Here is a 15,667-nt window from a genome sequence, read left to right as displayed (position 1 = left end):
TTCCCTAAAAACATCCACCTCATTTAACTCTCTATACCCTTGCCAAAGATGTCCCTGGACAAATTGGTTTGTTCCCAAACCTCATTTGTTGAATAAAAAAGAATGCTATAACTCTGAATTCAGGACTGATTTCCAGTCCGCATGCAGTAATAGTTTCTTATTGCATGAATCACTTATAACATCTGAAATACTTTTTAGAAATCCTAAATCCTTGGTAATATATAAAGGACCGTGTACTGAACATTTAGTTATATTTGCATTCTTAATTCTCACTGAGATAGCAGTAACACACACTTTCAAACTTTGACCACATTTCAACACCTCTATTTCACATCCATTATTTATAAGTATAGGTATCCCACCTAATTTTGATGAATTGTAGTTGATATAAATTTATTTAACCCATTTACACGTTTTATAAGCATAATCATATTGATGATTGCTGAAATGTGTTTCTTGTAATAAAATAATTTCTTCATTGCAATTATGTATAGATTTTAAACTTAACTTAGAAAAGGTATGTGTACTATTAATGTTAACATACATTATTTTGTATAGTATATACATTAATAAAGCATTTGCATACCTTTTACTTCTGAAGGAAGGAAGGACTTCTTTCTTCCAAAAAGGAATAGTACTCCATCACCATACTCGTGAGAAAATGTTGAAAGAAAAATGTGAATAAAAGTCCAGAACTGAAAATATATATAAAATCCAACACTGTGTCCACAGAAAAGCCCTTGCATGAAAATTGTAGACTAGGCAAACTTTTCCAAGAAGATTGAACTCATAAGAGTTCCAGTATAGAAATGTCACACCTGGCTTCAGTGTCTGATTCAAATTTTATTGTTCTAGATTTCCAAATCACTTTAGTTTTGCTGGAAATATAAAAGAGGTTTTCACCTGTCTTTGTCATCGATTTTGTCTGATATCTGCAAATGCCTTTCTTTGCTTTACTGCTTCTATTGGCAAATTGGAATAAATACAAAATGATGAACCTTCTATTTATATTTTCTTTTTTCTTACAGCAGCAATAAGAATCTTCTCTTTATCTGTACTTTTCATCAACTTCACAATGACTGGCGCATCAACGTTTCTAGCGCCTGTATCTCTCTGTAAAGTTGTTGTTCGATGGTATCTATCCAGTTTGGTTGTTAATAATTCACTATATCAAGTACAGCAGAAAAAATAGTCTGTAGGACTTTATAAAATAGACTTATTTTATTACCCCTTTTTTCTTCTCATTCTAGTTTCAAAATCTATTAGCTTATTTTTAGTAGATTGCTGTCCTTTTTCTGGTCTTCCATATTTGTTTTCTTTAAAGATTTCTACCTCACATTCGCTTTCTTCCATCTTCATGAGTACTTCAGTCATCTGATCGACTTGAATAGACTGTTTTTTATAGTGTAGTGATATTTTATATTTAAAATATGTTTTCAACTGCTAGTTTGTTTTTTCATGTTTAGTACAAATTATCTTCAGCTTTTTTGTTAAGAATATGAACATTGTTTCCAAAGTTTTATTTATTTTATTCTCAGAGTACCTTTTTATCTGAAATACATCTTGTAATGGCAATGTGTCACCTGTTTCAAATGTATTTCAATTTTTAGTTACTTGTTGCATCTACTTCAAGTTTGCATATTACTTGCTTCTGAGAAGATTGTGCAAATTAATTCATAGCTGTACCTTCATCCATATCCATTTATATGCAGTAGGGGAAGACATATTTATGGCAGGTTTTATCTGCAGCAGTTCAGCAGTATTGGGCCCCAGCGTTCTTCACAGTGACATTCCTCCCTTAAAGGCAGTTCATCTCACTCTTTTTTTATTTTAACTGACCTAATGGCACTCATATTTTAATAAGGGATGAATGTCCTTCGGAGGTAGAAGCATACCTGATATAAAAGATAATGGTTCCTTGTTAAGACAGGTATGTGTGGAATTTCTTTTCTTACTGTTTGTCATAGTTGTAAACTAGCTGCTATCACATCACCTTTAAATGTGAGTTACATCACACATGCACACCACATCCTACCAACTGCCCAATTATCCAATAGAGGTCCTTCATTATTTTATCTATAAATCTCTAAAAGGAAGTTGGAGCTCTGTTTAGAAAAAAACAATACAAATATACATTGAAATACGCCTTCTGGTGGTTACAAAGGCTGTTTGTTTACTTTAGCAGAAGTCAGTTTTAAGAGTTAACACTATTGTGCTGCTCCGATTACCCTTTGTCTCTTCATTACTCTATCATAAGTATTTATTGAACCCCTTCTCTTATTGAGTATTTCTATGGCTCTGTTACTCTATAAAGTCTCAGCCTAATACAAAGCTTTAATTAGTTTTTCTGATGCCCTCTGCAACTCCTCAATCTGTATGTTTTCAGCTTCAAATTGAGAGCAAAAAAAAGTTCTTAATTTTAAAATGTAGCAAGTCACTTAAGTGACTTGCTAAAATTGTAACAAGTGCTTTGCTATAGTGTAAATACCACACATGGTGTGGTGAAGTACTTCAGCCCCAACAGTTAATGCACTAGTGGCATTCATTTCTGAATGCCAGTAATGCAGTACCTCCAAACCATTATCTGCTAATTGCACCCTAGCCTTGCAGATGGGGCTCTTTGCCCCACCCTAGCTACACCTCTGAGCTGTCCTTCACTCATATGTTGTCTCTTAAGTTATGTTCAATCACTTTAGCCCTCCTAGGCATGTGTGAGAACACACATTTGTTTCTTAATATACATTTTCTGCTTTCGTACATTTGACAAGGACTCCTCTAACTGCATTTCCGGGAGAGACTTTCTGATCTTTCCTATGTGAACGTCAGCTTGCAAGCTGAATACAATACTTTCTACTGCTTTCCACGGCTTGAGTGCATTACTCTATATTTCTCTTCCCTGGCTATGTAGCATTGTAGTTTGTTGTATTTATTGTTTTAAGCAATTCATACAGCTCTTACAACTGGAAAGCACTTATAGTAATATCTGATCTTCTGAGTTAAGTTACCTAACTTAGCTATTTTACTGTGTACTCTTCATTGCATCTCTTGCTCTTTGCATCTCCTTTACTTTGGACATAATCAGTTTTACTAATGTCAGGCTGTTCTGTGGGATGCCTGCTCTACAGGAGAGTTCAAATGGGGGTAAACCCAAGTGAAATTTGTGGCACTTCTTTTCTCTTATCGTAAACAATCAGAATGGTAATGGTCCATGATCTTGCCCTATTAGTAGCATTTGTAGTATAGATCTTAGTGTTTTACTGAACCCCTCTACCAATCCATCACTTAGTAGACTGATACCTTCAGTTGCTGACTCCAAAGTGCTGTCATGCCCGATGCAGTACCATGACATAAAGGTAGCACCTTGGTCAGTATGTATTTCTTTAGGGATTCCCACTCTAGAGAATAACAGTTGCAGTTCCCTGCCAATCACCTTTGCATTAGCTTTGTTTAGCACTTCTTCTGAAAAATTGTACCTTACTCCATTATTACTAATATGTACTAATGCCCACAGAATTACTAGTGTTCCACACAGTATCCATACAAGTTCTTCAGATCTGTAATAGGCACTGGGACCTCGCTGCAAGTTCTATCACATTTCTTCACAGTTCTCATAGTCTGTTTTATTTATTTATTTTTTTAACAGTACTGTTTTTCTGGTTGCTCATTTTCTTGAAATTTCTCTGCATTTGAATGGCATGAATGAGTGCCAGATAGATAGTCAGAAGCTGCAGAGAGACTTCTAAGTTGTCCCTTCAAGTAAAGCAGTAAAGTGTTGAGTGGTTCAAAAAGGAAGATCATATGTCAAGTATAAATAGTTCTGTTTACTATTCTAAACTGGAAAGACAACTGACTTTAATTGTCTTAACCCATTTATACCTTCTAAATCTGGTAGTATTTATGCAATTTCTATCAAACTTATATTTCTTTTTCTTCTACTGTCCCTCCAGCATTTCCTTAGCTTGTATTGATATTTAGGCATTAGCATTGCACCTTTCAACTCTGTAACACCTTGCCATCAGACAATGGACCTAAGCAATGCTGTTCTGATCAATGAATAGCGTTAAAAGCTGTTAAGACACTTCATAATGCCATGGTTTTGTTCTTGTGTGTGACAAAGTGAAACGTCAGACAGCTTTTAAAACTGACTTGGCTTTGTGGTGTCAGGATTATTTTATTTATGAGCATAATCTGCACACTCAGTGTTGTACATCAGTTTTATCTGTTCATTTCTGGAATGTAATAAGGATGGTTTATGTATGTGAAACTGTCATCATTAGGCAGCAAAAAGTCATGTTTATGTTTTTTTTTTTTTTATTGAAAGCTTGACCTTTAGTGATTGTAAATGTTGTATTTCTTCAAAAGAATACCTAAAATATATTTTCATTTTTACATTATTAGAATAGAATGACAATATTTTTCTTATTAAAATCTACATGTATACATTCCCAGCATGCATATCTATCACATATAGAACTACAGTGACCAGTTAGTTAAACAGTTGCTTATGTTCTCCAGCTTTGTGCAGTACCTTGTTTATATAGCCTTCTTTTAACTCTTATACTCCTGCTCCATTATATATGTTTTGCTTCTTGTTTCTAGGCACCTTATTTTCCTCCACAGTGTGATCTACTCAAGAAATCATATAACGTGTTCTACGGTTTCCTCACTTGGCCTATCCCATACTGCAGTGTGTGTCGAGAGCTCCTGGCATTCATTAATGATGAACTAAAGGCACCAGGTATGTCTCCTCTCATGTCTACTAGTAATTTAAAGATCCCTGGTTTCTGTAGTGATAACCCAAACAGTCTATCTGGCACTGAAACCAGTGTAAAGTTAGTTTTAGTCTTTGCTTGAGAACATGTTGATACATGTATGAAGGTTTGAAATTCTGCATTGAATTATTTTATAACTTAGAAAGTTAGTGATAACTGGAATATTTATGTAGCTGAAGATCTGAGTTATATTTAAATGATCATGCCTGTATAACTGACCTGTGCATATTTAATCTATAAAAATAATTCATCTATTTTAAGTAAATAATTATGTATTCATTTTTATAATCTTGACACTACTGTTTATTTATTTATTTATTTAGTTATTATTGTTAGTTGTTATCTGAGAAGAGACTTATTATTATTTAGCACTACAGGCTGGCAAAGCTATTGTTTCCATCTCTAGTAAACCACAATGCTTGACAGATGAATGTTAAGAGACTAACTGGATGTTGAAATTGGGCTACCTGCACATCTCAGCCAATGTTATAAAGGCAATGAGCAGGATATGTAGTGTTTTTAACAAGTGAAATACATTAACAGATACAGTTTGTAGGACAGAAGATTCAATTATAAATGTGTGCTAATTGCACTTATCTTGGAGCCCCAGAGCTCCAGATAGCTATGAATTTGAAACAGAAAAGCAGGCATACACCAGACTTGCTTGATCATTATTACAGTTACTTTCTATTCATTGTGTTTAACTGAGATCCGAAAGAGGAAAGATTAGCAATATTTGAAGTTGTGCTGGGAGAGGATCCCAAATCCTTCATCCTGTTCTTTAGTAAAATAAGTGTTCAATGAACAGATGTCCACACTATTTAGGACTGTAATTTTATCTGAAGTATAAGGGGAAAAAAGGTCAAGCAATCAGTTAATTGCATCTTTCAAAAATAGACTGGTAGTCTACCTGCTTATGAAGCATAGATGCTGGAAGCTGTTGAAGACTGGGGGGGGGGGGTGGAGGGTGAGAGGGGCACTTAGTGATCTAAAGAGGGCAGTTTTTTTTAAAACTATTTACTACCACAACATAGGTTCACTTGGAGGGTATTTTAAGCTTAGCCTATTCCCTTTTGGTGCTTGAATTAACATTTCCTGATTGTCCTTACCTGTCCCATGGCTGATAATTGTATATTAGCCCTATTGAGAATAACTGTGATCATACCATAGATAATTTGAGGGGACCCATGTAAGGGATGCAGTATTTAGGAGCTGCCTCTATCCATTAATGGAACAAGGTGCAATCCTGGAGTACATTTTCTGTTACCCATCCATAGATCCAAGTTGCATTTGAATATGGACAGGGATGAGCTGTGTTTTACTTGAATGGATACTCTGTTTTGGAACAGTGGTAGCCTTTGTGGTTTATATCCATCTCTCCACAACATTCAGTTTGGATACCTGGACTGAGTATTTCTGATGCCATTTGACTTGCTGATGTTCAGTAGGTCCATCTGTATTAGGTTGGATGGTGCCTTGAATGCCAGACATGTCACCTGTAAGCACTCTGTAAGATATTGAGTATAGTGAGTATAGTGATAAATCTTTGAGGTGGTCCATGCAAGACCTGTTGTTTAGGACTTGTATACTTTTAGTAAGGTATCTCTGTGGGTATTCCAATTGTTGCATTGTCTGGACAGATGCATGCCAAAGTGGGCATTATACAAAATGATTGACCTAATGAGGGCTTTGTAAAGAGGGACAATAACATCTCTACATCTATTCACAATTTGTTTATAAGCTGTGCAATATAGAAAGACTTTCTTATGACTCTGGGCACATGTTGATCAAAAGTTAGGTCACTGTACACACAAGTTCCCAAATGCCAAACAACTGGGTCACTTTTCAGGGGGCATTGTCAGTTTAGCAGTTCCCTGGAGTAGATGACTTCTCAAAGGATGTGATAATGTATTTTTTGGAGTTTAGTTTCAATTCATGATTCTGACACCAGTTATTGTTCGAGACAAACCTTCCTGCATGATGGTTAAGTTATTTGGGGATTCAATAACTACTCCTAGCTTGCAATCATCTCAAACTTAGTCGGCCAAAGCCATTTGGTATTTCCTTTTACTTTTTTTTTTACCTTCATCCATTGCTTTGGTGACAAGAGTAAAGCTTAAAATTTGCCAATGATTTTAAGTCTTTCACACTTTCTCACAATTTTTGCCCGAAGAGGTGGAGAGATCAGAGCATATGTTTGACTGTCTCTGATTTTTTTGTCATATTTATGGTCTGTTCCTCATATGTGTGATTTTCTGGCAAATTTATGAGGACTGCAAAACTTAAGTAATGATAGACACTTGAGCTTCATACAAACACTGAGCCATTTGCTAAACAAACAAAACTGTCTCGCAATGAAAACAGAATTAGCATGAGCAGTAAACTTCTCTGCCCGTGAAATGGTATGAAAACCCACATTCATTTTGCATCTGGCCAGGACGACTAAGCTTACCTCTGGGCTGTTTTCAAGCCATAGGTTCCTTACACATTTTTAGTGCGATGCATACGTGTATGTGCTCTTTGATTCCCCTTTCTGATTGTATTAAATTATATTCCTTGTGTAATACAGCACCACTTGTTAGCATGTACTATAAATTTGTACTTTTGAACAGTCTTTTAGTAAGCAATGAAACAAAATGTATGAGCCAATAATGACAAAAGTACCCATTTCAGAAAATTTCAACTACAAAAGGCCACTCAAACATATGTCATTACGATTCACCTTTATTAGTAAATATGCAAAATCTCTGCAGAAGTGAGTCATATAAATAATTCCACATTAAAGGTATCTGTAACTAATGAAGAGGTTGCTGCTAGCAAACAAATTTATATTTCGTTGTTTCATCTACAAATAAAGTGTCTGTTGCTCTTGAAAAACAAATTGCCTATGTTACAATAAAAAAGTAAGCTAGTAATATTGCAATAGGGAATGGATTGCAAACTGATAACAGGTTCATAGTTACTAGGTAACTCCTCCAAAGGAGGGCATTCACAGGACTGCAGCATCCACTTCCTTTAAAATACAACACAATACCATATCAGCGGTCCGTCTGCATACTGCAGGAGTAAAACCCACAGCCTTCTCCATCAAAAGCAAGTATACAAGTATACTACCTGTTGTGCTACTAACAATGCAAACAACTTAACGTAAGCCGCACTAAACTTGTCTTCCCCTGAAGCTCTCAGCTCTTTGTAAAATCCACTTGACACTCAACTAAATCTCTCAACTTCACAGTACAACAAATCTGAAAAACAAAATTTATTTGGAGGAGGGCAAAGGCCAAAACCAGGGACACATTTAAATATTGCTTGTATAATCTTCGAAAGTTGCTAAACTAAAGTGTTTTGTGTTATCATGTGTTTCCCGAAAGATAGGAAGGCTAAAACATAAAGGACTATCATTATTTAGTGAATTCAGTTCGCACTGATTTGGCAGAAAATCACAAATTTTAAGAGTAACAGACCAAAAATATAAGCCAAATATTCTGTGAAAATCAACTCCTTGAATCACAAGTGACGGTGTGAGTAGAGAATTCAGGCTATTTTTCCTTGTACCTAAGATACAGGGTTTGAGCCTGAATAACACTAACCACCATGTATACCTAACTGGGGCAACTTACATACACACACACACACACACACACACACACACACACACACACACACACACACACACACACACACACACACACACTGAAATGTGAGTGATTCTGCACACACACACTGAAATGTGAGTGATTTCATGACTCTGCTGCTCTCCACACCCTTGGGAGAAAACTCTCCTCTGCAGAAATGTCACTAAACATATGCAGCATAACTAAGTGATTTCAGGACTACATACACTCCTCAACTGTACCGGACACTAAAATGTGAGTGATTTCAGGACTCTGCTGCTCTACAGACACTCTGTAGAAAACTCTCCTCTCCAAAACTATCACTAAACTTATGCAGCATAACTCTCCTTGAAAGCTCAACAGAACAGCTAGTTTGAGCAATCTCCAAATCAGGAGAAAACTCTCCTTAAAAGCCCAATGGAACAGCTAGTTTGGACAACACAACAAAGCTCAATGGAACACCTAGTTCAGGCAGCAACAGCAAATGTGAATTTGAAAGATCTCCTTACCTGGAAACCACTCGGAGGGCAGGAACAAATGTGATTTCAGCAAAAAGGGGCAGGGGCAGCATAACTCTTTAAAAATGGAACAGCTCATTTAAATTCTGTATGCGCATAAGTGTGGAGTGGTCTTCTCAATTGGTGTGCAATGCATGCATGGGCCCTTAAAGAAGATGCTGCTTTTAATTGCTTTTTTCGCTTAGTGAAGATGGTCTTGCAGGTTTAATGGTGTGGGGGGGGGGGGCACTTCCTCCCCCTCGGTCTATGTTTCTGGAACTTATGTTATGAAGAGAGCAGATATAAGAAAATACCTCTGAGAGGATAATATGCTGACATATTGGGAACATAACACATTGAACTTTTACTGATTTGCATCAATAGACAAACCATCAGTGATCAAAATTCTCCATCAAGGTGCAATTATTGCTGATGATAGCAGCCAGGCAGCTCTTTTTGTAATGTAACTGACTGAATCAGAGGTCATGAAAGCAAAACATGAAAGAAAAAATATTACATACTACAGGATCAAACCTCAAGAGCAAATGATAAATGAATACTGATGTCTTGAGTTACGGTCAGTACCTGATACATCCAGATAAGCATCACACACTGTGATTGAGAGCAAAGTTATAGGCACTGCCTTCCAAGGATTTACCCTTTTCAATTTCAGATTGATGCCTTATAATGTTGCCTTACATTAACTTAACATTAACTGTATCTTCAATATCAGCATACACACTCAGGCAGACAAGCACCTGTGCGCGGGCGCGCGCGAGCGCGCACACACACACACACACACACACACACACACACACACACACACACACACACACACACACACACACACACACACACACACACACACACATACATTTCCAGGAAGGAGCTAATAATACTTTTCCTTTCTACTTTTATGGTAACTTGCTGCCACCAGCCAGACCAGTGTGGCAAAATAAGGGTCAAGGTTACAGAACACTTTTAAAATAAGCCAGCTTTATCACATTAGTTAATGGTAGCTGTAGTTAAGAAGTCTCATTCTAAAAGGGCATATGACGACAGTCATGTTTTATCATTTCTGTATAATAACACTCATGCACTTTGCTTCACAATCTGTTGTAACTGAATAATGAAGTGCTTTATTTAAAATTCTAAAAAGGACACTGGCAATTAAAAATACACAAGGCCTAAACTCTAGTACATGAACATTTAAATAAAAATGTTGAAGAGGAAGATGCCTTCAGAAAAAAAATACTAACTACAGTCTAACTATATATAACCCTTTTTTCTAAGTAGTAAAGAAGAGTGAACTTTAGTTATTATAATTTTTTAGTTAATTCTGCAGTTTGAACAAACTCAGGCAAAATTATATAGATATATGCTCACTGTCCCTATGAAGCAGTTTTTCTTTCTTCTTTTTGCAATGTCCGTGTCAAAGTGTAGTACACCCAGAGGAGAAGACCAAGGATTAATGAAACCAGTGGCCATTATTAAGGGTCACATTACATATTGATAATTTAAAGGAGTGTCCTAGACAGTGCTGGCCTTTTGTCAGCTGGTGCCCTAGGCAAAAGGGCTCCACAGCACCCCCCCCCACACACACACACACGCACACACACACCACCCAGTGTTCCCATCTTGGTCTATCTGCACCATCCAAATTACTTTTTTCTTCATTTTTCTTGAAGTTTTCCTTACTCTTCAGTTTTTCAACACATTTTAAGAAAACCATCTTTACTACAAACAAATGAAACAAATAAATACTGGAAATGTGCCCCTGCTAGAGTGCCACCCTAGGCGGCTGCCTAGTTGGCCTATGCCTAAGGCTGGTTATGGTTCTTGAATAGATTATCAGATATCTGATTAGTTCTCCCTTCTCTGACAGTTTTATTTCCTGCCAGGTCAGCATTTTCAATTCAGATAGCTGTTTTGACAAAGAAAAGCCCAACTCATTTCTGGTGAATAGCTTCTCATACAGGAGGTAGCATCTTCTGACTAAAGCGTGTGTATCTGAAAACAGTGCCAATTTTAACATCTTTATGACATCTCTGCTGAAAGACATTTATATATCCTGCATGGCATTTTTTACACAAGAACACACACTTTTTCAACGTCTATCTTCATGTTTGTGCAAATGCTGACATTTATATAAGTCTAAGGGAATGTTGGGGCGTGGTGTACAAGACTGCCCTCTTGCAAAACTACTTACTTTTGTGGTTTACAATTTATATCCATCATTTGCTGTGCATGGTTTGCATAATTTCTTGATGAAGGAGGATTTTTATGCATGCCACTATTTTCAGATATAGGTCTAAAATATTCTACAAATGGCAAGGAGGACATTCGGTGCTATGAAACTGGGGAGTTTTCTCTGCAGGCTTAAGATGTGATACAACCTTGCAACTGTGTACTTGGTGTAATAAGTGAAGAATAAGATACAGTCTAACCAGGGTGCAAAGTATTTGAAATTGTTAAGTTTTTCAGTCAGAACATTTTAGAGTCCAGAAGTGTGATAAATGTACTTCAGTTAGCCACTTTTGCTTGGGTCCAATAAATCCTGCTGTTGGTTTTGATTGTATTAACGATTGAGTCTCTTTCCTTGAACCAGTCCCTGAGATGATCTGTATCATAAATAGCAACAGGTGGAAATTACATGCTAAAGGACACTACTTTGTGACCAACTAGAGAATAAACTATTTCAATGAAAAAAATGGCAAATGCCAATCAAAAGTAAATGCTCATTCCTTTCTACGATTTGGATAGTTTAGTAATCTCATTTTAGCTGTATGATTTTGCCACCACTGACAATACCCTGACTAGGTCTAAATAGGCAGTATATGCTCTCTGTCTTTTTCAGTAGAATAAACTGGCAATAGCTCACAATGAGACAAACAATTCTGTTTTCAATGAAACAAGCAGTTCTTTCTGTGCAGCAGTACAAAGAAGATAGCAGTTCACAGTAATATAAACAAGTCACGGTCTCTTTTTTCTTTTTTTTTCTACTCCCGTGACAGCGAAATACCTTTATGGGATTCTCACAAGTGAGCAACAGTAGTTAGAAATGGGCAAGAGTTTAGTTAATTCCCGGTATGATCCTGCTACAAGGTGATGAAGTTCAACTACAGCTCTCAAATAAACATGCGCATGTCTCCTGAAGTCTTCCTATTGATGAATGGGTTGCTCTGAACAAAACAAACATTAACTGGGTTAAGCCTTTCATGCAACAGTTGTATTTGGCTCCATATCTTACTTTCCGGGTAAAAAGCAGCATACACAGACTACAGGGAAATCACACGAACAGTTTTCAGGCACAAAACATAAAAGTAATGAAGCAAAATCTCTTTCCGTTAGTTTAGGCACACAGTATTGCCACTGATTTAACACATACCAAAAGATATTTTATCAAACCTGCTCCAGTGCAGACCAACAATCCTGGTTAAAATTCCAAGCCAAAAGTTGTTTCATTTCCTTACCACTCTGTAGGGTATGTGATTTTCAGTCCTCTCACTATCTTAATGTACACCTGTCCTGACAGAAGTGTACCCTTTTCTTCCTACATATTCTCCAGCTTTCTCAAGAATGCACTGTGTAAATCTCTTTGACTCTGTAACTTCTGCCATTTTGTACTTAGCCACTAGTTATAGAGGTAGCTGTCTCTTCCACCTATACCTAATTACTTGTTTGACAGGTGAGGGTTTAAAAGGTCAGGTACTTATCATACCCTAGCCAAACAGTTTAGGACAGTCCAAGGCTCTTTTCACACTCTTGTCTGTGTAGCAGTCCTACATTCCTGTGCTGGTTTTACCCACCAGTCACCACTCAGTAGCACCATTACACTATCTTACCGGGTCTAATTAGACAGCAGTTCTGTCTCACTTTTTTAGTAACAAAGGTGTAGTAGTTCACAATGATATAATTCTGTTTTGTCATTCTGTGAAGCAGTATGGACAGGCAACAGTTCATAATGACATAAATAAGTGTGCATGTGCATGCGTGTGTGCATGTGTGTATTTGTGTATCTCTTAGAAGAGGGGCACAGAAAGGATATGGCAATAAAAGTAAGTACTTCAGAAGAATTAATGATGTTCAGTAAGGAGGACATATTTCATAGGAGAAAACGTAATAACAAGTGGCCACATTTTAGAAAAAGTGGAAGGTGCAGGGGGGACATGATAAGTATTTCTTTAGCAAAGGTTACATAGTTAAGTAGCAGTCTTCATGGTGAATGTGTAAAATTAAGCAGCAGTGGAGTTTAAGAAGAGATAAGTCCTGTGTAAAACAATTCTAAAGGTGTACAGGAAGAGCTGCTGTGCAATGCAGTATGGTTACTCTGTATACCTACCTGCCAGTAGTACTGACCTGTGTAATCACTCAGTCAAAGGTTTAAAACCAGCAACAGCCTCTCTTTTACTTAGAAGTCCCAGAAAGTAGAAGTGAGGCTGATGTCCCTCCTTGAATCCATCCAGAGATAGAATAAGAGAGGAAATGAATTGTAGAGAACATTTCCTCTAGTAACATTTGCAAATATTGGAGGTTGCATAAATAGGGTTGTGTTTCAGGAGAGACATGGGAAATAATGGTATTATAAGTCCTGAAACAGAATGGAAAGGTCATGGTAACCCCCACCTCTGATACAATTAAGGATTGGACCAAGAGGTCAGAAGTGCCTCAACAGTTTGTAGATGGTACCAGACGAGGCTTTTGCTGACAGAGAGACTAACAGTCTGACTAGAATTGCTTCTCAGGAATGTGATGGTAAACCTGAGCATTCTGTGAAAGTGGACTGCTGTATAGTTAGATCACACAGATTGAAGGATACTAGGAAAATATTTTGGCATGACAAAGGAATAACTTCAGCTTCTCATGTCTGGTGGCCTGGAGACTGTCCACACACCAAGGAGTTAACTCAAATTTTATACTGGCTTACCTTCACACAGCTAATGAAGTCAAGTGAGCATCTTTTCACTAATGGAAAGAAACAGGGATGGTAGACAACATCACAAAAGAAGCATTGATTATTTTATCTATAGTCAATTAACTGTTTTAGGGGACTGGACTGGATTGGATACTACAGAACATTTCATAGGATTATCGTAGGATCATAAGGGAATACTAGGCTAATGCCCCTAACAGGCATTTTAAGCCTAGCCATGCTTCCCAGAAATATGAGAAAGATATTGATCTCTTAGGTTTTCTGGGGGGTATATTTGATTATCCATAGCTTCGGAGCTACATTTGAAAGACGTTAATTCGAAATTCAATAGATGTTATGCCATCAGATATCCGCAGGCAGTTCCCCTTATATTTTCTAATAATGGACACTGTAGCTGAGGTCTTGATAAGGATTTTATCACTTGTTGTATTCCCAGATGAAGTTTATCACTGATCAGTATAGTTTTCTTGTGCAATAACTGATTGTTTTTGAGACAATTGTAGATTTGTGCAGACGTGCATTATATCGTATAATGCAAAATCAATGAGGTTATTAAAAAGATTTAATGGTATCCCTGCAACCATGTTCCATGTATGTGCATATCATCAAAGGAGCCTGCTGGAGATGTACATGCCTTCATCTACTGTATGTATGTTAAGAGGTATTGCAAGAGCTTACAGGGTACTTTCCTTCTGAAATGCTGCAAGCCACTAGCTTTTATTCTGGGAGGCACAAGAGATCATTTGTGGAAATTAGGGCAATAGCTTTAGGAGTTTGTATGATTGCCCTAAATCTACTCAGTGCTTTCTCACTGCTGAAGCCACAACTCAAACTTTGAAATTCAGGAGGCCATGGACCTGGTCACAGAGAAGAATGATAAACTACAAACTGAGCAGGCCAAAACTGGAAAAGGTAGTGAGATCAGTGAGTGATGTTAACTACACACCAGAAGACAAACACAGTAGGTATGAAAAAAAGATGAAAAATTGTTTATAAAGATTACAAAAAGTGGGGACAGGTGGGAACAACCTTCTGCTAAAATATATGAAAGAAAAGCAAGCAAGAGTCCTGTGAGAAGGCAGTGAACTGTAAAACCCTTGACTAGATCCAGGAAGTTAAAACATTGAGAAAGGGTCTAAGAAACTTTATGACAGGGTTTAGTGCTAATGCTGAACTGACCTCCTCGGCAATGCATTAAACAGAAACAGGAGCAAATGTTCACATGAGGCAAGCTGCAAACTCTGACAGTGCTCTTCTAAAACATATGAGTGAGGAAAGAAGGTTATGTTGGCTTAAGTGGTAACTCAGAAATCTTTATTGCCCCAGTACTTCTGCTGTACTTCTTGTGCTGAAATGAAATGCTTCTCTGTTGTATTCCATAGTATATAATGGCATCAGTTCAGTCTTGCAGTCAGGCATGCCAGTTAAGTTCCACTGTTAAATAGGTTGAGGAGTGCGACATACAAAATGATCCCAGATATAGGACAAGGCATAAAGTAGAGCAAGACCATGGATTTCAGTGCAGATATATAGTCCAGCAACAGCTGGAAAAGTAAAATAACTTATTTCTGACTATGGAAGGAGGGGTCCCCTTGAAGTACTATAATTAGGGAAGAATCTCAAGAGTGAGGTTCTATCTTCTTGATAACTATCACTATTTAAAAATGTGTTTATAATGACCATACACAAACACTAAATACAGAAATATATATCATAGTAGCGTATGTCAGATCCTAACATATTCAGCAGTGTCAGTAGGTACTATCCCAAGCACACTCACCTCTGGTGCTGGAAAACCAAAAGACTGTTGGTTCTGTTTCCAGTCCAGGTGATTTGATTGTGGACACTGCA

General features: G+C 37.2%; 1 protein-coding gene across 1 annotated transcript in view; it reads left to right on the top strand.

Annotated features, from left to right (window-relative positions):
• Positions 1-15,667, top strand: part of PIK3R5 (phosphoinositide-3-kinase regulatory subunit 5) — an 823,030-nt gene that overhangs the window by 425,568 nt on the left and 381,795 nt on the right. Inside the window, exon 6 of the mRNA XM_044085025.1 lies at positions 4,600-4,738. Coding sequence (XP_043940960.1) covers positions 4,600-4,738 — 139 coding nt within the window. The remainder of the gene's footprint in view (positions 1-4,599; positions 4,739-15,667) is intronic.

The sequence above is a fragment of the Protopterus annectens genome, chromosome 10.part0 (assembly GCF_019279795.1).
Source record: "Protopterus annectens isolate FY-2018-M chromosome 10.part0, PAN1.0, whole genome shotgun sequence".
Classification (NCBI taxonomy): Eukaryota; Metazoa; Chordata; order Ceratodontiformes; family Protopteridae; genus Protopterus; species Protopterus annectens.
Note: the sequence above shows the minus strand (reverse complement) of the source record. Positions and strands in the feature narration are given on the sequence as shown.